We start from the raw sequence: 24956 nt of genomic DNA on the forward strand, positions 1-24956 counted from the left end.
GCTTGAGATTATGAAGTATGGATTGCCCATATCTGATTCAAATTGGTTGAAAGGGTGCTATTATCAGCATCCTTTGTTATTAACCCTGGGCTAGGTACTGGGCAGGTGGGGAGAAGCTGTGTTGGGGAGGAAGAGAAAATGAAAAAAACATGGACCCTGCCCTCACAGACTTAACACTATCTATCATTGGACAGACAGACGTAATACCTATAGGACAAAGGGAAATCAGTTAAATCCTAACCTGGGGGATCATTTAATAAGCGCAACAGGAATTCAAAGTAGAGTTGGGAGAGTTAGAGAAGATATTATATCTTCCTTTTGTGCAGAGAAGATAGAGATGGATAGTATCCTAATAGATAAGTGGTTTAAAAATGAAGAGTTTTAAGAAGAAGCACAAATTATCAATAACCATTTGAATTCCCTAATAAATATAGATGAAGGACATAAATAGTCCTCAAAAGATGAAATATGCACAATTAATAGCAACCTAAAAAAACCCAACCATTTCAACTCGCCAATAATCAGAGAAATGCAAACAAAAACTACCCAGATATCTATCAAACTAGCAGAAATGCCAAAAGATAGGAAAAATGTGGGAGGGATTATGGGATGACAGTTATACTAATTCACTGCTGATGGAGTGCCCACTCTATTCTGAAAATCGATTATGAAGCATGTGAGAAAAATTTATTAATTTATTTGTACCCTTTCATCCAGAGATTCATTATTAGAACTATAGCTCAACGAGGTGATTGACAAGATTGAAGGAAAGACCTATATGTATAAAAACATGAATAGCAGCATTATTTGCAAAAACAAAAAAACTGGAATCACCAGGTACCTAATGATTGGTGCCCAGCTAAAGCAAATTATGGCATATGAGTGTAACAGAATTTTTCTGTGCCTAAAACATAGACAAATATGAAGAATTTACAGAAAAATGGGAATATTTCTATGAACTGATGCTGAATGAAGAAAGCAGAGGTAAAAGAACATTATAGACAGTGACTGCAACAATGTGAACGGCCAACAGAGAGGGGCAACAGAATTTAGGTCAAGTTCAATAGTCAAAGTTTGTGCCATATGACCAGAGTTTCTGGAATCATTCCTTCTTTCTGTAATCAACCCTTCCTTCCCTCCGAAATATATTTTGTAAAGGGAAGTCTCTGATGTGTCAAGACTATTAATTAATCAATGCATTTTAAAAATATGGCCAAGATTGGAGGAGTATGTGTATGTTGGGAGATAATAGTGGAAGCATGAAGTGGTAATGGATATTATGTGTAGGAGGCAGTGTCAAATTAGTCTGAATGGAAGTGAAGTGTTTGATGGTAAGTCTTGGAAAATGAAACTGAATGGATAGGATGAAGCGAATCATGGAAGATCCTGGAAATGGTTCAGAGGACTGTGGATTCTATGCACGAGGAAACAGGGAACCAATCTTGTTTCTTAAACATGCTTTAGAAGGGTCTGTGTGCCAGGAGACTGGAGGTAGAGAGGCAGTCTACCACGGTGAATGGATCAGATGGCTAAAGCAGTGACAGGAAGAACAGAACAGTGGATAGAGCACTGGGTTTGGAAGCAGGAAGATTCATCTTCAAGAGTTCAGATTCACCCTCAGGCACTTCCTAACTGTGTGACCTTGGGCAACTCATCCAACCCAGCTTGCCTCAGTTTCCTCTTCTGTAAAATGAGCTGGAGAAGGAAATGGCCAGCCACTCCAGTGTCTTTGTCAAGAAAACACACAAATGGAGACATGCAGAGTCAGACAAAACTGAAGTGATTGAACAACAACAACAATTAATTTGAAAGAGATGGTAAAGGAAGAAGTGGGATTTAGTAGCCAACAGGACAAGGAAGAGACTGTTTCAAGACATGGTTTCAAGGTTTCTAGCTTGGGAGAAATGTCAGAAATGAAAAACTCAGAAAGGGCTGTTTATTTTTTTGAAGAGGGGTGGAGAACAATTAGGTTCTAAACTGTATTGTTGTTTAAACAGTGGGAAAGAATGATCCTTGAATGTGATCATTGGACTGAATCGGTGGTAGACAGGAAGAGAGTTAGTTTTAGAGTGGAAGATGGAAGCTTTTCCTGCAATACTGGGAAAATGGGAATGAAGACAGTGATATGTTGAGGTGAAGTAGGGGGGCTCTTGAGGACACTCAGAATGGTCAGTCTTAATCTCCATAAAGTGAGATCACAGAGAGTGAGAGGTAAGCAAAGGTCGAGTGGATGAGAGTGGAATTAAGACTCTAAGGGAAGAGAAGAAAATGCTAGTAAACTTGGATAAATCATGGAGCCTCTCTTGATCTGAGTTTCTCCATATGTTAAATGGGGATGCTGTTTAGGTGGCCTACCTCATGTGCTATAGTAAGGAAAGTCCTTTGTAAACATGAAAGCTTTATAAAAAATGTGAGTTAGTGTTTTATTGGGAGAGTTGCTTACTGTTCTACAAGTCTTGCTCGTTCTGTAAGTCACTCACCCATTATCAGCTGTCCTTGGTGGGTCTCATGCAGGTTACACTGAAGCTGCTGGATCTGAGCATCCAGGGCAGCATTTTGAGTCTCACATTTTTCCTCTTTATCCTTCAACACCTGGAGGGCATCCTCTACCTCTTCCACTTTGGCCTTTTGCGTCTGTAAATCTGAGTCCTTTGCTTCAAGAGTATTTTGCATTTCAATCATTTCCCGCTTTTTTTGACATAGGTCTTCGTCTTTCTCCTGAATGACCTGAGTAGACCAAAGGAGCAGCATTGTGATCGGGGTGGGCCTTGCACACAATATGCACTTAAAAATATCTGTTGAGTTAAATACTAACATTTATATTGAACAAGAATGTTGAATGTTTTCACTTTGTGTGGTTTGCATCTGTATATGATTTAAAAGATCAGTCAAAATCCTTAATGATGTTAATCATAGAAATATTTTCACCACCAAGATGTCTTAAAAAACAAAGCTTTTTTTCCCCACTGAAATGTCTTTAAAGAATGATATGGAGGCAGCTAGATAGTTCTATGGATAGAGCACCAGTTCTGACGTCAGGAGGACCTGAGTTACAATCCGGCCTCAGACACTTAATACGTCATAACTATGTGACCCTGTAAAGCAAATCACTTTATCCCAATTGCCACAACAAAAACAAAACAAAAGAATGATATGGTAGATCCTTAGCTAGTAGTGCTTTTTGGTAGTATTCTCATCTTGCTCTTTATGGTGGAAGGAAGAAGTGCTCTCTCTCCCCTCTCCCTTCTTCCCTCTCTCCTCCTCTCCTCTCTCCCGTCTCTTCCCTCTTTCCCCTTTCTTCCCTCTCTCCCCTTTCTCCCATCTCTTCCCTCTTTCCCCTTTCTTCCCTCTCTCTCCTTTCTTCCCTCTCTCCCCTTTCTCCCTTTTCTCCTCTCTCCTCTCTCCTGTTTCCCATCTCTTCCCTCTTTTCCCTTTCTTCCTCCCTCCCCTTTTCCCCCTCTCTCCTCTCTCTTCTCTTCCCTCCCCCCTCTCTCAATTGGGGTTAAGTGACTTGCCCAGAGTCACACAGCTGGGAAGTGTTAAGTGTCTGTGGTCAGATTTGAACTCAGGTCCTCCTGACTTCAGAGCTGGTGCTTTATCCATTGCGCCACTTAGATGCCCCTCCAAGAATCTCTTTCTTAACTAATAAATATTATTGAGTGTTCTTCCTTCAATTTAACCAATATTCATTAAAAGCCTGCTATATATCCATCAATCAATAACCAGTTATTAAGCACCCTACAATGTGCCAGCTACTATATACTAAGACAAAGAATAAAACAAATCCTCATCTGCAGGGACTTACATTCTAGTGCGGAAACCCACAAATAGAGAATAAAGATTTAGATAATTGATGAAGCTGAATGCAAAGAAGAAACAATATATGGTTCTTAGAGAGAAGAGGTACTAGGAATATCAGTGGCCTCAATGAGTTTATGTTCCCATTGGCCATCCTCTAATCTCTCTCATCAGACCCTGATTACAGTATATTTGCCATCTATGTTAATGATGAGCATTTAAAGAAATCCTCGGACTCTCCCCTTCCTCTCGTATCTCCTTAATTTTCCCCCTTCTGCGGCATCTCAATGCTTCTTGCCTTACCTTTTCCTTCTCTAAACAGAGTGTCTGGGACTCTTTCAGTTGGCCCTCCAGATTCTTTATGTGTTCCTTTAGGTCCTTCATTTCTCCATCCTTACGCTCTGTTTGGGTGGCTGTCTCTTGCAAAAGGTTGTGCATGTCTAACTCCAGCTTCATGAGGTCTACAATAGGACAAGACCACCCATGACGCCCCATTCGCATCATCTGTCCCGCTGCCCCTCGCTGAGAAGCTTTCCGCTCCCTCCCCCCCAGGCTTACCCTTCATGATCTTCTTCTTCTGCTCTGACACTCTTTCCAGTTCTTTCTTCATGTCCCTCAGAAGGTACTGGTGCTCTTCTACCCGGAGGCATTGGTATTCACACTGCTCTTCAAGATGTGCCAAGATCTAGACACAGTATAACTGTAGGTCAATGGGTGGTTTTCCCCAGGTTAAGACACTCTTTCTGACATGGGTCTAGAAAAAGAAGGACTTGACTTCTGGCTTACAGACCACCTGCAAGAGAAAAATCTCACCCATCCCCGGCAGGGGGGATACAACCAGGGATGTGCTGGAATATATCTCATACCACTTGTGAGAGCTTGCTGTAAAATTGTCGGTGTGAGCATTTACACCTTGTAAATTGGTAAACACTGTAAATTAGAGCTTGATTTGTTTTGTTGATTGTCTATTTTGAAGAAAGTGACAAAAAGTGTTAATAATGCAGATTAATCTTAAAAGTGTGGGGAACCCACTTTGTTCTTGAGAACTAGTTGTTAAGCCTTTACCACCTTACCACTAATTATAAGATGGCTTTTTCCTGTCTCTCTTTAGCCTTAGCTTCAAAGAGCAGCCAACTAAATACTATTGCATCACATGGAAAGGCAAACAAAGAAGAAGGGATCTGATGCCCTAATGTGGAGGGATTATAATATACAGGAATGTTTTCTTTTGGGATTGTGAGCTGTTTTCCCAATTTTAGCGATGGATTTGTATTGATCCATTTCTCCACTTTCTCGCCTAATCCCAACTGAGACTTAAGTGCTGAGTACTGTAGGATATAGGCAAAGGTGTGTGTGTATATATATATATACATATATTTACATAGATGTGTGTGACTCTCTATTTCTATCCGCATTCCAATTCCTGACTTTTAATCCTCAGTTTCAAATAGGGTGGAAATTTTCCAACGAGGACGTCCCACCTGTTTGATATCCTCTGACTCATCTGGAGGGCAGAAAAGTTGTCTGTGGGACATTCTATAGGTAGCAAAGTCCACTTCTAATTTTATCAGAGTCTCTTCATGATCCAATATCTGAAAATGGACACAGCTCAGGTATAGAACATAATCAAAATACTAAATGGTATTGTGCAAAGGGTGGGTTGGGAATCAGAAGATCTGGGGCTGAGTCTTTGTCTCTGCCAGCTGGGTGACAGTGGGCAAGTTCTTTAATTCTCCTTTGATTTCTAGTAGGTAATAACATCATAATATCTACCTCAAAGGGTTGTTTAGAGGATCAAAAGAGATAAGATGTATAGAGTGCTTTGTAAATTATAAAATGCTGTATAAATGTTTTTGAGGCCACATGATATAGTTGCCTATGGCCTAGAGGGTAAAGGAAAGGTTTAGGGTGGATATGAGTAGCAGCGACATATACCAACCTAAGTGGTACAAGAGCTCGACATTTCTGATCAGAAAGGGAAACAGGCCAGACATGCTGGGTCTGAGCACAAGAGTGTGGACCAGAGCAAATGGAGACGTGCCATTACAATACAGTGTTTGAGGATCATTGGGTGAGGTAGTCTACCCTCAATTTGCTTTTTTTATCCCTGACAATTTTTTTCTCTTTTGTGAAAGTTGCTTTAGTAGAAACAGTCTCCCTGCCCATTTACTTTAAGATTGCTGCAAATGAGCTTATGGCGAAGCTCCTGAAGAACTTCTTCCTGTTCAGTGCCATTTTTCAATGCATCGTGCAGGCGCTTCTGAGTCTCCTTCAGCTCATAGAGTAAACATTCTGTAGTTCTTTCCTTTGGCTGATCCTTCTTGCCATCTTCTCCCTGGTATTTTTAGAAGGAAAGAGAATCATATGCTGGTTTTGTAAATATATTTAGGGGGAATGTAATTGTTTAAGGGCAAAAAATCTTGTATCTTCATCCATACATCACTCAATAATAATATACATCATCAATAAATCAATAAAGATATCCAAAGCAAATTGTATGCAGGACAATTAGGATCTAATTAACAGAGGGAAGGCTAGGGATAGAGAGGGGATAGTGAAGGGCTGAAGTAGTTAACCAAGAGGTCAAGTAGAGGAGAAGAGGAGAGAACAGTCAATGGAGGGGAGATGGCTTGGAGAGAACAGAGGGATGGAGTGATTGGGGTTCATAGAATAGGCTGAAAGTAAGATTTTGAATGGGAAGACTGAGATGAAAGGCCAACAACTCGTGGTCAGATGAGGCAATTGCAGAATTCTTAAGCATGGAAGTCCATTTCTGTGGGATGTACCTGATGTACCTAATTTCTCATCTGTTTGTAAACTTCTTGAGGGCAGGAACTGTCTTTTGCTTCTCTTTGTATACCCAGCACTTAGCCCAATGTCTGGCACACAACAGGAGCTTAATCAATGTTTGTGGATTAACAGACTGGCAGCATGTTCATGGGTTGTGACTGTCCTTGTATGTGGCTGAAGTTGGGAGGATGCACTAGTGGCTCATGGATGCTAAGTGGGCTGAGGAACTGAATGGTTAGGAAATTTGAAGGAGAATTAATATGTATGTCGAAGTTCATAGCATGAGGATAAGAGGGAAAAATTGAGAGCCAGGTATCAAACTCACTGAGGAAGGACAGGGCCTATAGGCAACAGTGCCAAGATTTTGATTGGGTGGTAGATATGAATAACATGAACCTCAAAGGAAGAGACAATACTGAGTGATGGAGGAGGGGGGAGAATCTGTGATAGGGAGCAAGGAGTACTCCAGATTCCTCCTCCTCAACCTGAGAATGAATAAAGGTGTATCTAATAATAGAGAGGGTGGCCAGGTGGGCTGTATCATTGGGGGAAGGTTTCAGGAAGAGCTAGTAGATGCAAGGAGGAGGAGAAGAAAGGATTTAAGATGAAGGTTGCTTATGGCATTCCAGAGGGCACAGTAGAGAGACTGGATGGAGTTAGGGAGAAACTTTGGGGTGGGAAAGTTGAGGGATGGAAATAAGATATTGGGTGGAAGGGAATGTGGGATTGGTTTTACAGGAGTTCCCAGTCATTCACTGAGTGGAGGGTGCCATGCCTCTACTATCCAGATAGGCAGGAGATGGGAGAAATAGGTACTTTTTAAATTTGTGAGCTAGCATTTCTTACTATCTTTTTCTAGATGATCTGAAATGCTTGATGAAGACTAATTTTCTATTAGATTTGTAGGGAAGAGAGATGGTTGTATCCAGTAAATAATGGCAAGTTATTTAATATTATTTACTAGTATTTATCTATCACTTTGGATTTCAAGGTATGGCTATTTTGCCTCATCTACCCCCAATGAAATTGGCTTGCCTTACTATATTTTACTTAGGTTAATTTTAAAAATTATTTTGCATTCATTAGATAGTATAGTAAGGGGAAGCAGCCCAGGAGTATGGTGAAAAGAATACTCTAAAGAGAGAATTTCTTAGTAGATAATATATAGATAGACAATCAAGAATTGGTTGTATGTACTATTATCTCTATTTTGCTAAATGATTGATAAATCATTACCAATTCATTACTAGTTAATCTGAAGCACAGAGAAGGTAAAAGGCTTTCCCAAATTGACGGGATTTTAGTTGAGAAAGTGAGAAGATGATACAGGAATTGTTCAGTTCTGTCTCCTGTTTACTCTGTTCATCTCTTGTGGTTTCTTCCCTAATTCATGTTAAACTGCATTGGTGGAGGATCTTGCTTCTTTTCTATGGGGATATGGGAGATTTGGGGACATTTAAAAAATTATTTTCTTTATTCTTTAATTGGTTAAGACAGCCCTTCCTACAGTAGGGATTCTTGAAATAAGCAGGCAGACTCAAGCAAGAAATTTTAACCACTTTGAGAGCATAGAGCTCCAGTTCAAAACTGAAATTTGACAATTCAAGGACAGGCTTTTCTGACAGAAGGTTTGATGACTTTTCCCGCCTTGTAATAATTATGGAGTTTGTCCTAAGCAACAACTTAGGATCCCTGCATTCTGCTCATGTCCCCAACACTTCTTTGGGTTTGATTGCTGTGAATGGCTGTGGTGTATACTGTACCTGAGTGGAGATGATTTTGACATCTCCTTCTAAGGCCTTCATTTGACACTCCAGCAATTCAAGGCTATTCACGGCTGCCTGATACTTATCCTTGTAAAGATTCAAACTGCTTTCCAGGGAGGTGATCCTGTTTTCAGCCAAGGCAAGTTGTTCCTGAGATATTTGGAGTTTCTCCTGCAGTCTTACATTATCTTCTTTATTTTTCTCCATCACTTCCTCATAGATTGTGACCTGTTAGTATGAAGAATTATACATATTAAGTATTCCTTAAGTATTTATTGAATGAATAGATGGATGGATGAATGATACAAAACTCCAAATAAGAATGACTGAAACCCAAAGATCATTGAGTATACTGTATTCACTGAATTACTTGATTACATTTAAACTATATAAACTATCAAACTATCTAAACTAAATCTTGTGATTAAATTTTGTGAGCCCCACCCCAAATCTTAACTTGAGGGTTATCGTATACATCCCCATTTCCTAGCTCAGCACCTGGAAGATGGTGGGTGCTTAATCAATCTTGTTGAATGAATGATCACAGGAAAGATATAATAAATATTAGCTGTTTGTATTATCTCTCGGATTGAAAAGTTTATGGATGACTTTTTCAGCAAAACCATATTGTGACTTTGTGAGTTGGGCAATCAAACTTATCATACTTTTAGAAAGGTAAAGCTTTAAAAATTGTAATGTTACCCAGAGGAAACTTAAGATTGTCCAAAAGTAAGTCCAGACTCAGAAACAAAAATCAGATCAGCTAGAAGTTCAAAATTGTTTAATTTGGCAAAAGAGATTAGATTATTGTGATGGTTTTAAGTTAGGAAATGGACAGTAAAATGACTTCAAGTTTTTGAAGTGTAGGAAAAGTTGCTTATTAACGGGGACAGAAACTGTTTAGTGACTAATGGATTATCAAGAAATGAAATGGAAAGATGTGCTACTCTGGCTCCATGGATTATACCAATAGACATGAAAAGGCCCAAGATTATGGGCCAATGAAAACATCAACATCAGATTAAAAATAAATATAAATAAATTATCTACAGAGTTGATGATTCAATAGACAATTCAGAGCTTAAATTCTCAGTATGCAGTGATGATTTGGATCTGAGAGGAGAAAACAAGGGCAGGGTAGCTGTGGGATTTTCACAGGAATTATCAACTTTTCCCTCTTCTCACTATAACTATCTTAGGAAGTGATTCTATGTAGATTTTTGCTATATCCTCCCAAGAGTTTCTTTCTGCATCTCCTATTCTCACCACTCACCCCATTGTCAGAATAACTAATTGTAGTCTCTCCTTTGGGCTCAGACCAAACTGGGCTCTCTGGTACAGAGCCACGCATCTGCTGCTCACTTCTGTGCCTACTTTTTTTCTTTTTGTTGAGGCAGTTGGGATTAAGTGACCTGCCCAGGATCACACAGCTTGGACCTGTTTAGTGTCTGAGGCCAGATTTGAACTGAGGTCCTTCTGAAGGGTGGTCTAGCCACTGCACCACTTAGCTGCCCCTCTGTGTCTGCTTCTTGTCTATGTTTGCCACCCTTTGGCAAAGGTTCCCACATCTGCTCCTTTCCCTGGCTGGCCAAATGTAGACACAGGTTCCCCCCCCCCCCCCAACCCCCTGCATTAGACCTGGACTCAGCTCTGGGGAACGAGCAAGAGCAATGCCATTTAGCATTTTCTCCTTGTTGTACGGAGTCAGGTCTGTCTGTGCTGGATAGAGAGCTGCAGGACCCAGTTCAGTCTCAGCATTGTGAGCTCTGAGTGGTACACTCCTGACTATACCCAGTCTACAGCTCTTAGTCTCCTGATACTGACCTCGACTGGAAAAATGATTCACTATGATTTCTTAGGAAATCCTAGTCAGGCAGGGATGTTTTCTAGATCTTTGGAGTAGTTTTAGAAGGTCCTGGGATGTACACACCTTATTCCAAATCCAGCATCTTGGCTTGTCCCTCCACCACCTTCAACATAGTCTTTATGAAAAAGTTGCTTCATAACAACAAATCCAGCCTTGTCTCCTTACACCCTTATTCCCATTCCCTCCTATCTTTTCCATCATATTGTCCTCTCTGATCTCCATAATTATTTTTATCTAGTTGTTCTTTCCTTTTGCCTCCAAACATGTCAAAGTCTCCACCATCCTTAAATGTCTTCACTAGATCATTCCAGCCCAGTAACCACTCTCCTAACTCTCTCTTCTCTCTTCAACCAGATTCACTGAAAAAAGTTACCTTCACTTGAGAACTCTATGGGTTTTCAGGACACTGTCCTTTTACCTGTCGGACACCATTCATCTCACACTGACTGGCTGTGGGTATACACCAAGGCTCTGTCCAGGACTCCTGTATCTTTTCTCGCTATACTCCTTTTCTTGATGGACACATTACCTCCTGGGGTTGCCATCTTTTGTAGATGACTCCAGGTCTATGAATTCAGTCCTTATCTCTCTCCTGAGCTCTCTGAGCTTCAGCCTCACAAGCTGCTTATTGTGATTTCCCTGGGGAAACATCAGAGCATCTTAAACAAAGCCTCCATGCACCTTTCTTTCAGACTTCCCTCTTATTATCACACTTTACAGGTTTACAATCTTGGTGACATCCTTGACTCCTCATTCTCATTTACCCCACATATTCAACCTTTTGTCAAATCTTGTCATTTCTGTCTCCACAAGATCTCTGGTCTATGTCCTCTATAGCCCCACAGCCACCACCATAGTTCAGGCCCTGATGGGACTATTGTAATAGCTTCCAATTTGGTCCTTCTGACTCAAGCCCTTCCCCACTCAAGTTTGAATTTTCCAAAGGGAAGGCCCAATCCTATTATACCTTTCTTCCTCTCCCTCCCCACCAACTCTACTGACTTCCTATTGCCTAGAGGAACAACATGTCATTTCTTCTGTTACTATTAAATGTTCTTCACAGGTGGGCAGAGTGGTATATGCCGGTAACCCCTGTTACTAGAAAGACTGAGGCTGGTGGGTAGCTTGAGCTCACAAGTTCAGAGCTGCTGGATGTGTACACTGAGTCTGGCATTAATATAGTGAGGTCCTTGGAGTAGGGAACTACCTCCTAGGGAGGAGTGAACTGGCCCAGGTTAGAAATGGAGCAGGTCAAAGCTTCTGTGCTGACCCTCGGAGGCTGGGGCCTGAGTGGCTGCCATACTTGCAGCTTGGACAAGATGGGGAGACCTAGTCTCAAAAAAAATCTCTTCATAACCTGGTCCCATGCTTCATTACATCTTACTCTCTTCTTTGCACACTGTGAAACGTTACACAATCCTGATTGTTTTGCACACACTTCATCTCTCATTTTGCACTAGCTGTTCCCTATACTTGAAATTCATTCCCTTCCCAATATATCTGGTTTCTTTCAAGCTTAAGCCATCCTCCATGAAAACTTTTCCAATATCTTAGTTCTCTCTCTCTCTCTCTCTCTCTCTCCCTCTCTCCCCTCTCTCCCCTCTCTCTTTCTCTATCTCCTCTTTCTCTCTCTCCTCTCTCTCTCTTCTCTCTCTTTTTCCTCTCTCTCTCTCTCTCTCTCTCTCTCTCTCTCTCTCTCTCTCTCTCTCCTTCTCTTTCTCTCTTCTCTCCCCCCCCCCCCTCTGCTGTCTCTGTCTATCTGTCTGTTTCATCATCTTTCTCTCTCTGAGGGATGGAGGGAAAGAGAAAGAGATGTATAACGATAGGTGTATATGAAGACATGCTCTATCCCTCATTTTAAATCTTATGGTTCTATGATCCTTTAAGTGCTAAGGTGTATGAGACAGACATATTAAGTACCATAGAAATTCAGAGTAAGGAGAGAAATAATATAAACCGTATGATTTGGGAAGACTTCATGAATGGGTTCATGAGTCTGAATAATTCTGAGAAGAACTCTGATAGTCAAATGAAATCAGACAGTCTAAACTGATTCCATATGGCCATCCTTTATTTGTGCTACATTTCAGGAATTATTGTGTTCAAGGTGATCACTGTGTAAAGAGGAGAGGAGAAGGGCATTTGAAATTCAGACAGCTTTGCACTTTGGTGCTCAGAGGAATTCAGTTTGAGGAACTTGGCAGAATGCCTGGAAGTATCTGTTTGAATCTCTCTTTAGCCTTTTACTCATTTGTTCGGGCCAGGGTCACTTTATCTCAGTTAGGGTATCTTGTGGGAAGCATAGTTTCTGTCAATGAAATCAGCCCCTTTGAGTCATTCAGATTTAACCCAGTTTTGCAAATAGTGTTCTGAAATCATTGAGTAGATAACATTTACCCTCTGGGACTTATTTGCCTCTTTTCACTGCTTACCTTTCCTATTCCCTTTACTTTCTTTGTCTCTGGTCAGTAGTGCTAATCCCCTCCCCTTCTCTTCTTCTGAACACCGCTCCTTAAAATCTATACATTTTAAGCATTATCACCATTCTAGAGGCAGTGGTCAGTCACTCAATAAGTACTTATTGAGTGCTTGCCAGGTGCCAAGAACTATGAAAACACTGAAATTATAAAGGAAAATCAAAGTCTTTGCCCTCAAGGAGCTCATATTCTAGTGGAGGAGACAACAACATGTAAATAGCTATGTGCATGCCAGAAAAATACAGGGTGGATGAAATAATCTTTGAGGGAAGGTGCTAGTCCCAGTGGGGCTGGGAAAGGCCTCTTGTAGAAGGGAAATTCGAATTGAGTATTGACAGAAGCTGTGGATGCTAAGGGGGTGAGTAGGTGGGGAAATCTGGGCACGGAGCTACAGGAAAGGAACAGAGTAGAGATGAATGTGGTGGGCAGCAAAGAGCAGGAATTCAGGTATTGTTGAATGGTAGTAGGTGGAGGGTTCTCCCTTACAAAGTGTGAAAAGCCTGGATAGGTAGGAAGAGGTCAGTTAGGAAAGGACTTTAAATGCCAAAGGGAAGAGTTTATATTTGATCCTGGAGGTAATAGAGAGATAGTTGGAGTTTACTGAGAAGTGGGTTGACCTCAATTTTAGGAAAATCATTTTGACAGTTGAGTGGAAGACAGATTGGGGTAGAGAGCTGAAGCAAGAAAACCAACATCCCAGTCTAAATAACTATAAAATTTGCAAAATATCTGGGGATCAATCTACCAAAAAGCATAGAAAATATTTGTATAGATTCAATTATAATGTGCTTCTTAAAGAAGTAAAGCTGGAGAAATATTCAGTATTCATGGCTGGGTTGTCCCAACATAGTAACAATGATAATGCTACCAAAATTGATTTACGTTTTAATGCCTTATCAATCAAATTACCAAAGGGATACTTTACAGAATTAAAACAAAATAATAACAAAATTCATTTGGAAAAATAAAAATTCTAAAGTATCATAAGAAATGATGAAAAGAGGTTGGGGCAAAAGAGGGAGAGTCTTTCTAGACATCAATCTATATTATAAAGCAGCTATCATCAAAAACAAATCAAATCCCAACATTTGGTGCTAGATCCCGAACACATCATTTGGCTACTCTGAGCACAACATTTGGTGCCAAAATTGCTCTCCTAGATCAATTATTGGAAACTATGGTATTTAAAAAAATTCCTGCCAGATACCCTGCTTTGGGATTTCTCTAGAACTCCCTATCTGCCTTCTTTCTTTAGGAAATACATCATTGGGAATTATCTTATTATGTGGTAAGATTAAATCTGCTTGGTTCTCACTTCTCCTCAGCCCTCTCTGAACTTCTGATTAGTTGGATTGGAGGGCAGGGCCATGGTATCCAGAGTCTGTTTAAGGAGGAAGCTCGACAGTTTTTTCCCTCCATTTTCAGTTTTTCAACATCTCTAGGTCTCTGTATCATGCTCCCATGTTGGGGATACCTTCCTTTTCCCCTTTCCTTTTCCAATCTTTTCAACTTTTGTCAGTTGTCTTTCTCCATTAGATTGTGAGCTCCTTGAAGCTAAGGACTGTCTTTGTATTGTAATACCAGAGAAATGGAGGCAACTAGAGATCGGTTTTTAATTTTAATGTGGAGAGTTTAAGCTAACTGACTGAATGGGAATATGCTTCCAAAGCGTTCAGTGCAGACAAACTGAGGCAGAGAGCTTATATAGGGTTTTAGCTAACTAGGGTTTGCAAACAGGATATATAACCTGAGTATGCAACCTTATAGGGGAAACAACGGCAGATAAAGGGGGCAGGAACACTGGGAGGATGGACAAGCCATAATTCCGGGAAAGAATCATAACTTAATCCTGACAGGAGAGGGCTCAAGATAAGAAGGTTGAGCTCAGGAGATAGCAAAGGCATGGAGCAAAACTCAAAAGGAGGGGAATTATCCTAGCAAGGCTCGAGACCTTGCACCTGGATGTTTATGACACAATGGTCTGTAAAGGTGATCGGAGCTCCAAGCTTTTTCCTGGTCTCTTTTCTAAACACAATTGTCCCAGTCCTAATGGCAAGGAAAGGGACCTGGCACATAGTAGGTACTTAATAAATGTTTATGAATTGGATTGATTAATGTGTAACTTGTTTGACCAATGGCTAAATTTAGTCATTTAGGAGGATTTAATCTGATTTTTCTGGAAAAAAAAAGGATTTGATGACCCTTTGAGATGCAGCTCTAGTTTTTGTACCAGATCTTTATCTACAATTGTGTCTTTAAAAATCAAGCCAAAAGGGAACAGGTAGGAGAATCAGCATTGGTAGGATTGCTCAGTGGGCTCATTACTTGATTTTCAGCAGGCCTGCCCTGGGCAAGGGAGAGGGAGCTTCTATGAATGGCAGTTGTAATTCATACCTCATCCTCCTTCATCTGGCAGTGCTGGTGAAGCATTTCTAGGTCACAGCTCTGCTTATCCAGGATGGACTGATACTGTAAGAGTGAGCAGTAAGAAGACTGTAATTCTTCTGTGCGAATCTCCAGTTCCTGCTGAAGGGTCAGCAATTTTTCCTTTAGTTGATGGAGTTGTATCTGACGGGCCTGGTTACAGCACACAAACTCTGCTTGCAGCTGCTGCTTACACTGGAATAATAATAATAATGACGATCTTATAACAACCAACAATAACAATAAATAACAATGCTATCTTCTATTTGTATTATGGTTGATAGTTTACAAGTGTAGTTTCATCCTATTTCTTATGTTCATATAATGCTTTAAGGTTTACAAATTAACATCACAGCCATTGTCTTATTTTAATGACGAATAGAAAAATAGTAAAAAAAATTTTTAGAGAAGTTATTATTCACCATCATTCAAAACATTTACTTAGCCCTTTATATGCAGCCACGTGCTAGATGTGATGGAAGATGCAAGAAAGAATAGATGATTCTTGTATTCCACCAACTCATTATTTAATTGGGAAGATGAACCATATCACATAAACATACACAGATTTCTTGTGAATATTTTCTTTCCTACACAAAGATGTCGCTAAACCCACATCATTATTAGGCCATGTTCTTTAATTGTTTTTTTCCCACAGAATTGATAAATTATGAGAATTAGATGGTAATTTAGTTTCTACAGAATTACAAAACATTGAATTGGAGAAAGGAAACTTAAATTAGAAAATTAAAACCTAAGAAATGAGAGGCTAGGACCCACAAGGTCGGAGATTTTTAGATTTGAATAAGAGCCCTCTGGACTTTGCTCCCTTGCCTCTTTGGACTATCTTTCCCCCCAAAAAAACTGTAAGCTCCTAGAGGAAAGGGACTGGCTATGTGATGAGGGGTGGAGATTCACATTCTGTAACTTCTGGAACACCTAATTAATGGGGAATCAGAGGAGGGACTTGAACTTCAGGATAAGAAATAAAAGCCTGACTTTGTAGTTTCAAAAATGTGTCTAAAACCTAGACTACTAACCATTCATGCAAGAAGGTAAAATAAAATCTTTCCTGAATTCATCAGTGAGACAATGACATTCTTGGTAAAATGTTTTGTTTCTCATATGCATGGATCCATTTATACCTTTATTGTTCTTTTAAGACCAATGGTTTCATTTGAAAGATTGTTGCTAAGGTTAACAGGGTGGTATGTTCGACTTACAAAGCCCAGCTCAACTTCAACTCCATGGAACATTCTCTGATTAACCCAGCAGTCCCGGTCTCTGACCAATACTATTTATTGTTTGTGTCAATCACATCATATACTGCCTTAGGATTATTCATGTACATCTGAGCTTTCTATTAGATTGTAAGTCCTTATGAGGAGCGATGACATCTTATACTTTTTTATAACTTCCTAAGTATCTAGCACATAATAGGTGTTCAACAGATGGTTGTATATATGAATGTAGACATATGTGTATGTGTATACACATGTCTATATACATATACATATATTTAAAGAAATTTCTGCTAATAGATTTTGTTAGGGAGTGAACTAAGGACCTTTGTCCCATTAGCATTATGACCAAAGGTTTTGTGAATTTGGTGAATTCTGTCTCTATGCCTTTCAGTGTCTGAAATTCTTGGTATGACAGTATTTACATGTATGTGTTAGGTGGTTAACCATGGCTAATGAGAGCTGCTTCTCTGGATCCTGCAGGAGATGAATGATGGCTGGGTTGAGAGTATAGAGTATATGAGAAAGTCAAAAGAGAATTGTCAGATATTGTAGTTCAATGTAAACTGCTGACCAACAAGGCAAAGGGAAAATACATGATGGACCCAGGTAGCCTATGGCATGTTATCTTCACTGACTTGGATATGAGAAGCTGTGAAAAAAGAGCAAGCAGGACACCTATGACTGGGAAAGGAGATGGGCTGGTCATATGGTGGGAAGGAAGGAAGGGAGTCCAAGTGCTGTTCTGATACTTGCAAAATGTGTGAAAGACCCAGAGGATTTATGTGAGGAAATGTACAAGAACTGTATAAGATGGGGTTGTGATTTGTATTTGTGGATAAAGTGCCTACATACATGAACTTCTAAGTCCAGTGGAATATTTCCCCTAGTAGTTTTAAGGACTACAAGTGACATGGATTTCTTAGGTGGCTGGTAAAAAGAATCTCAGTTTGGCTCAGTCCTAGAGAGAGAAACAAGTGGGAATGCATGAGAAATAGGCTCCTTGGGCAAGTGTACTTCAGATTGAATGAGAGAGTGAGCTAAAGTGAGAGAGAGAGAGAGGCAGGGGGGAGGAAAAAAGGAGAGGGGAAGAAAAGAAAAAAGCAATATATAGATTATTCTAAGAATTAGGCAAAATGGAACGCTGAAATTAAAGCTCATTTAATTCTTGGCTTGCATGAGCTACTGGATATCAAGAAATCAGTAGAAACTATTTGGGGTCAGTGAATGCTGTAAAATAACCTGAATTGAGTTAGAGGCATTATATGATCTCACTGCTTCTGGCAAAGTAGTAATTATTCTATTCAAGAAATGGCCTGAGAATGTGAGGCAGTTCTGACAACTTACCTAAAGAGATAAAAGAGGAAAAGGACTCAGGTGTACCAAAATATCTATAGTAGCTCTTTTCATAGCAGTCCCAAATTAGAACTTAAAGGGGAGTCCATCAAATAGAGAATGGCTCAACAAATTATGGTAATAACCAACTTCAGTTTCAGGAGACTGATAAGATGCATGTTATCTATTTCCTCCAGAGAGGTGATGGACAAACTGAAGAATAAGACATATTTTTCATGGCTAAGGTGGAGTTTGTTTTGTTTGACTCTGCGTATTTGTAACAAAGATTTTTTTTTCCTTTTTCCAATGGTAGGAGGGAGAGAAAATAAATGTTTTTTAGTGGGGGGGAAAAAACACTAGAAGAATGGTACCAGGGTATAAGGAAACTAAGGACCACGGGATGTTCTTAAGGCTACTATGATAAGAAATAGCAAAGGAGACAGAGAGCTTGCAGATACCAGCTACAACTCTGGAAATATAGTATGGGGTTATGGGTACTTAATTGCTTCTAGACTACAAAGTAAGGGAGAGATCATCAAAAGTTGGGGTAAATTAAGAAAAGCTTCCTGGAAAAGGATCATGAATGAGTTAAGACTTATCGATGATATCTTCTTGTTGCAAACTTTGCAAATTAATGAAAAGCCTTTGCTTAGCTTATTTCTTTTGATTCTCTTTCAGAGTTTGACTCAATAAGGACTCAGTTTTAAAATGATTTGATCTTGGATCAATTTAAGTAATAGGAAGCACAGAGTTACCCCAACAATGTTAAACTGGATTGGATTTTGCTGGGTTGCTCTTAGTTGGACATATTTAGCCTGATTAGAAGCTGACACTGGGCCCCATATCATCTTGTTACCTCTCCTTCCTTTGCTTTGCCTTCTCCTCATTGCATAGAGGTGTCTTTCTTATCATCCAGAAAAAACGATGGTAGAAACTTTTTAAATTTTATTTTATTTTTGAAAAATGCCACTTCCTCCATAAACCCTAAATCTTTATCTGTTTATATCTTAAATAAAGTTTGGAAGTTTTCTGACAGCAGAGAACATGTTTTCTTTCTTAAGCAAGTGCTACAAATAGTGACAACCCTTAAAATCACTAAGTACAAAAAACTCATGATTTTTTTTTACCATGGAGATAATATTGAAAGCCTCCAGTTTTGTCTAGATTAGTATAACATGGCATCTTAGACATCTATCATGGTACAAAGAATGCTATAAAACAGCTAGACGGTCAGAAGCAGTTCATTCCTTGTATCAGGGAGCAGAGGTCTATTTTATACCATCTTACTTGTTATAAAGACTTTCTGAAACTATTTCTGTCTGCTCAAAAACTGTAGTGTTTGTCTCCCAAGTCACCACATGAAACATTTTCTTAGATAGTTTTATATTCTTTTGAATGGAACAGAGCAGCCCATAGCAGAGTAATAAGGAGAAGACAAGAGAAGGGCATTTCACATTCAGACACCATTGACATTCAGGAGAGTTGGAGGAGTGCCTGGCTCTATTTGAATCCTTTAAAATTTCTACTTATTTATTCTCATGTGTTCAAAAGGTTTTTATTTTCCTTAATTCAAAGTGAATAGAAAATGGGTTGCTAAAGAATTGTTTTTATTTAATTTGCATATGAGTCAAAGAAAAGTATAATTGAAGGCATCATTGCATTTCCTGTTACTCTTTTGTTGTTGAAACATTTTCTTTCCATACAATGAGGATATGAATATTTTATAAGCTTTTATTTTGACCTTTAAATGGAGATCTGGAGAAATCAAGCAAGTTGGACATAATTTAATAGCAACTTGATTAGTGCTTAGAATCAAAACCACAGAATCACAGAGGTAGGCCACATTTCCAGAAGTCATCTGGTCTCAGACAGTTCTTGCATCCATCTCTAAATCATGACTTCCTACAGGAACTGGTTCCCATGCATAGTCAACCTTGTGGCCCTCTGATACCCAAATAGATCGGCTTTGTTGGCTCTAAATGGCTTTTGCTTCTCTTCTTTATGCTAGAGGTCTTTCATTATGATTATTTTCAAAAGAAATTATTTGGTCTGGTGTGATTTGCTTTTTGAAGATCCGTACTACCTGTTACCCCAGCAGTTTGTGCTTTTTCTGGATGATATTGATTTATGATTAGTTTTAGTATCTTCCCTTTTTCCAAGTTAACTGTTCCCATAATTACCAGAAGTTTCCTTTCTGACCTTTTTGAAAAAACTGAAAAATACCATTTGCACTTTTCTAATGCTTAGGGGCTTATTTCATCTTCTTCCTTTTTAGCTTCTCAAAAATAACAGCAATTCCAGGAGAACACCTGCCAATTTCTTCATTGTGGTTTTATGTCTGTCATCAGAACCTTCTGATTTGCTTATATCTTAAATTTTAAAAAGACTCGAACCATTCTTCCTGCCATTCTTTCATAGGGAGTAACTTTTCTGGTTATTTGATCTCAGTTTGTTTAAGACAGAACTAAAAAATTACTGCCTTTTTGCAGACATTGTTATCAGTTTTCCTTCCTAATATGAGACATTTTCCTTGTAGCTCTTCTTTTGCCTCCTAACACTAAATAATGTTTATCTGTTACCCTTTGTGTTTCTTGCAAGGTGCATCTTCTGCCCTTTACAATGAAGCTTATCTTCATACCTGTATAAAGAACTGCTTTTTATAAAGCATCCGTGGAATATGTTTTGGTCTTTAGATTTTCTTGCCAAAATTTTACTTCCTTGAATTTCATTTTTCCTAGTTTGCTCATTTTTCTCTTTTCATCCCTATATGTTACAAATGATATCAACTTGTCATTACCTCTGCTAAGGTCTATTTGCCTCTTTTAGTCCTCAATAAATTTCTGCATTTTAAGACGCAAAGCCAAAAAGGCATCTGCTCTACCTAGTTTATTCTCCCAAGTTTCATGTTGATATCTCGTCCTCAAGACACTCCAATTAGTGAAGTGACAATATGTGCCCTGCTACGCCATTTCTTTTTCTAGTGGACATCTGAGCAAAGAGAGTTTCCTGTTAATCATCAGGCCCAAAGATGTTCTAGGAAATTCTGTGAAAAAAGCCTCATTCACCTTTTCTTCCTGCTTAAGCATCTCCTTATTACACTATCTCCTTTATAACTGATCATAGATCATAGAATTACAGAGTTGGAAGATACCTGGGTCAATCCCTTCCTGAAGCGTATATAGCTTATGGACAAGGAGAGAAGATAAGTTGTCAAGTCAGCAAACAAATAATGGATGTTTGTTGAAAGAAAATTCAAAACCATTTACTTTAAAAATCCAGTCGACAGCTTTTCATCTCTAGCTGATGCTCAGAGACTCTATTGACTTCTAAGCTTGGGAGTCTCTGAAATTATTGCTCTCCTTCCCTCCCTCTCATCCTTTCTGAATGACTTGTATTCTTACCAATTTAGCATTTAGTCAAACGCTATTCCATTAGGGCTCAGTTTTCTATTGAAGACGTTGTGAGCTCAAGGTAAAACCTCCAGATTTCTCCTGTTTATTTCCCCTGAAATTTGCACTTATCTCTTTTGCTTCTGAGCTCACCTCATTAGTCTTTCCTAACTTTAGTTTCCACCGGAGAGAGAAGATCTATAGGAAAGCCCTTGGTCATATGTGTATGTGGCTTTCAGAATGGAGGCCTGTCAGTGTAGGTTTGTGCTCCCAAATAAACAGATGGAGAAAGAAAGGAAGGTAGTTGTGGCAGTTGCCATGATTACATATCTGTAGAAGATGACAGGATGAATACAAGTCTATATCTAACTATTTGTGCTTACATGGGAAGCAATTTAAATTCTGCTGTAAGTGCTGGAAAGAACCAGGAATGCTTTGACTGTGGTTTCATGCTGTTGGATCATCTTCCAGGCAATTAGAATAAGGGAAATGCTGGGCGTATGGACAGAGAGCTGCAGGGGCTCTTGGTCACATGATTCTCCCTGTCTCTGAAGAGAATTGCTTAATAAGTAAAACTCACTGCAGCAATATGAAAATCTCTCCCTACATCTGGCAGAGGAATCTAGATATAATTGTGGAACCGAGGGTAATATTAATAGAAAAGGAAATTAAGTTCATATCCTTTCTCAAACCCTTTTAGGAAAACTGAAGGGTTTCTCCTATAACTGGTACTCCCTGGGAAAAGAGTGGAAATGCTCAATTGGCTGAAGTAGAAATGTTTGTGTTAGCAAGATTTCCAGAGCATTGCAGACCAGCAATTTTTCATCTCTTCATTTTGGTGGCAAGTGCCTTGGTCCGTCTAACACATACAATTAAAGAAGACCAGAAACTTTATGACAACTCTAATGGGCCAGTTATTGATAAGATGGCAAACCAGAGTATAACTTTAGGATTCAGCCATAGGTCCTTGTGATCAACATCCCCTCCGAGTTTCCCAATAATTCAAAACCAAAGTGATAAAGGCAAATAAGCAATTTGAAGAAAATGAAACTTGGAGACATAGCCAAAGTGTCTCCAAGGGATTTGTTTAGCTTGATCATGCTTATTTGTCATAAAGGCTTTGCTTTTTTTTTTTTTTTTTTTTTTTTGCTGGTTTTTTTTTTTCCAGTGGGGTAGATGGAAAGGGAGGGAGACTAGGGAGAGGGTATTTTTAAAAAGATGAAAAAGAAAAGAAAGAAAAGAAGATATATTTTTAAATACATTTTAAAAAATATATTAAAAAATTTTTTATATATTTTTAAAATATATTTTTTAAAAAGTATAATAAGAGAACATAAAGAAAGCCAGAAAGTAGCATAGACAAACAGGACAGCTTGAAGGCTATAAGTTGAATTTATCGTATTCATTAAAAAAAAACTAAGCTGTACATAACATATATAGATTCATGTATAATCTTTTTACATGTGTCTCTTATATACACATAGCTATCTTACACTAAACTTAATCCTAATCCTAAATTCACACCCTAACTTTAACCTTATATGTTATCTATGTATATGTTTATGTATACATACATAAACACATGCATATGTGTCTGTATGTATGTCCGTTTTAATTGGTAATTTTGATATTTTTTAGTTGTTTTTACTCATGTCTGACTCTTGGTGACCTTTTTTGGGGGGAGATTTTCTTGGCAAAGATACCGGAGTGCTTCGCCATTTGCTTCTCAGCTCAATTTACAGATGAGGAAACTGAGGCAAAGAGGGTTAAATGACTTGTCCAGAATCACACAACAGCTAGAAAGTATTTTGAGGCCAGTTTTGAATTCAGATCTTCCTGACTCCAGACCTGACAATCCTATTCACTGTACCATCCAGCTGCCAAAAAAAATAAGGAAACTTTAAAAAATATCCATCTTGGAGAGATGAAATATGGTCCTCAAAATTCCCCCAAACAATTTGTTTGGTACCTGGTTCCGCCAGTTGTGCTTGTATAAACTTGAAGACTGTCTGATGGTCTTTTAAAAGATTGGCCCCAAAGACTCCAAAGAGATAAGGATTCTCAGCCTGAAACAAAATCACCTAGATTGATTGACACATTGTCTGGACAATTAGAAGTAGCTTATTGTGAAAGGTACTTGCAGGATGATCGGATCAGGGCATCCTTGCTATTGCAACCCTGGCAGGATATGGTGTGCTAAAGGTACAAGAGGCTGCTTCTGATTAGGTGGGAGTGTTTCTATTTTTGTGACTTGTTTAGAAGATTTGTAAAGAACATTTAGGATAAATAGACTATATTAGGCAGAAGGTCTGCTGTGTAGCCCATGGGAAAGCCTGGACCAGAAAGCAGATTTCAGTTGTTCTAGATGTATTTGATGTAGGAGATGGACAGTAGAATATTAGACTGGAAATTCCTGAGGGTATTTTTGTTGTGGTGTTCCCAGAATTTAGCATGGAGCTTTACACAGAGTAGACACACATGTGTATACACACATATACATACATATATGTATATATATGTTCTAGCATTCTTTTTGTCACAGGCAAGACTCATTCCTCCCCTGTGATGGCAGATGATCTTACCAGGCTTATATTGCTTTCCATCTCATGAATGGAGAGCTCTTCCACTTCCAAGGTCCTTCCTTGGTTCCTGCAGATTTCATGTAGAGTTTGTATATCACTTTGCAGAGACCACAACTTGCTGTTCAGGCTGCTCATCAATCTGTCTCTGTCCAACTAGGCAGGCAGATGACAAAAAGAAAACATTGGGTGTAAACTGATGAGAAAATGCTTCCTTCAGTTTGCTTAGAGAGGTAGGGGAGATGGGAAGGGCAACATTTTTCTATTAGAGAATCATAGAATCTCAATTGGAAAGACTTTCAGGAATCGCAAAAATCTTGGTCTTATCAAGACAGGAATTGCCTCTATGATCCCAACAAAAAGTCATACAACTGCACTCTAGGGAGGAGGAACACACTACATCTCAAAACTACCCATTTCACTTTTGGACAATTCAAAATTTCTCCTTTTGCATTGAATCTGAAGCTGTCTCCTGGCAGCTCCCCCTTTTTCTTCTTCCTTACTCCCACCTAAGTCTTCTCTTCTCCAGGCCAAATATTCTCAGTTCCTTCAATTGATTTTAACATGAAATGACCTTGAGACTTGACCATCTTAATGATCTTCCCCTGGATGCTCTCCAGTGTATTTGTCTTAAAATGAGGTAGTCAGAACTGACTACAGTATTTTAGGAATATTCTCATCATGGAAGAAAAAAGTATCTATAATAATAATAATTTTAAAAAGTATCTATAATAATAATAGTCATGATTGGTATTTCTATAGCATCTGTATACATGATCTCATTTAAATTTTATAACTTTTTGAGTTAGGTACTTTAGGTATTTTCATTCCCAATTTGCAGATGCAGAAACTGAGGCTTTGAGAAATTAATGATTTATAATGGTCACCTATCTGGTAGCAATCATGAAAGATGGGTTTTGATTTGTGGTACCTCCTGGTTGAAAGTCTAGCACTCTTTTTCCTATTTCAAGTGTTCATTTACCTTTTCCCTAGCTCCAGAAATTGTATCTTTAAATGAATTTCAAGATTGCACTATTTTTAGCCACCATATTACATTATTCACTCATATTGAGAAGAATATTCACTAAAAACCTTAGACTTTTTTTCATATGAATTATGACCTAGCCATTACTCAACTCTTCCATCTCATACTTGTGAAGTTTTTTGAACCCCAGGGTAGGTTTTTTTGCCTTAATTTCTCTTAACTTATAAACCCAACAGACCAATGGTTCAATGTTTCTAACCTCTCAGGATCTTTTGGGATCTAGAATTTGTTATATGTTAGGTCTC

General features: G+C 38.9%; 1 protein-coding gene across 3 annotated transcripts in view; it reads right to left on the reverse strand.

Annotated features, from left to right (window-relative positions):
- Positions 1 to 1829: 1829 nt before the first annotated feature.
- LOC127547722 (polyamine-modulated factor 1-binding protein 1-like) overlaps positions 1830 to 24956 on the reverse strand; it is a 39745-nt gene continuing 16618 nt past the window's right edge. The window contains exons 3-10 of one of the 3 annotated variants that reach the window (XM_051974694.1): positions 23670 to 23822; positions 15093 to 15317; positions 8352 to 8582; positions 5969 to 6133; positions 5280 to 5390; positions 4357 to 4483; positions 4102 to 4259; positions 1830 to 2727 (exon numbers count right to left, since the gene is read on the reverse strand). In XM_051974694.1, coding sequence (XP_051830654.1) covers positions 2473 to 2727; positions 4102 to 4259; positions 4357 to 4483; positions 5280 to 5390; positions 5969 to 6133; positions 8352 to 8582; positions 15093 to 15317; positions 23670 to 23822 — 1425 coding nt within the window. In that variant the 3' untranslated portion in view covers positions 1830 to 2472. The remainder of the gene's footprint in view (positions 2728 to 4101; positions 4260 to 4356; positions 4484 to 5279; positions 5391 to 5968; positions 6134 to 8351; positions 8583 to 15092; positions 15318 to 23669; positions 23823 to 24956) is intronic. The other 2 variants (XM_051974696.1, XM_051974695.1) reach the window with 2 other exon arrangements.

This window comes from Antechinus flavipes, chromosome 2 (assembly GCF_016432865.1).
Source record: "Antechinus flavipes isolate AdamAnt ecotype Samford, QLD, Australia chromosome 2, AdamAnt_v2, whole genome shotgun sequence".
Classification (NCBI taxonomy): domain Eukaryota; kingdom Metazoa; phylum Chordata; class Mammalia; order Dasyuromorphia; family Dasyuridae; genus Antechinus; species Antechinus flavipes.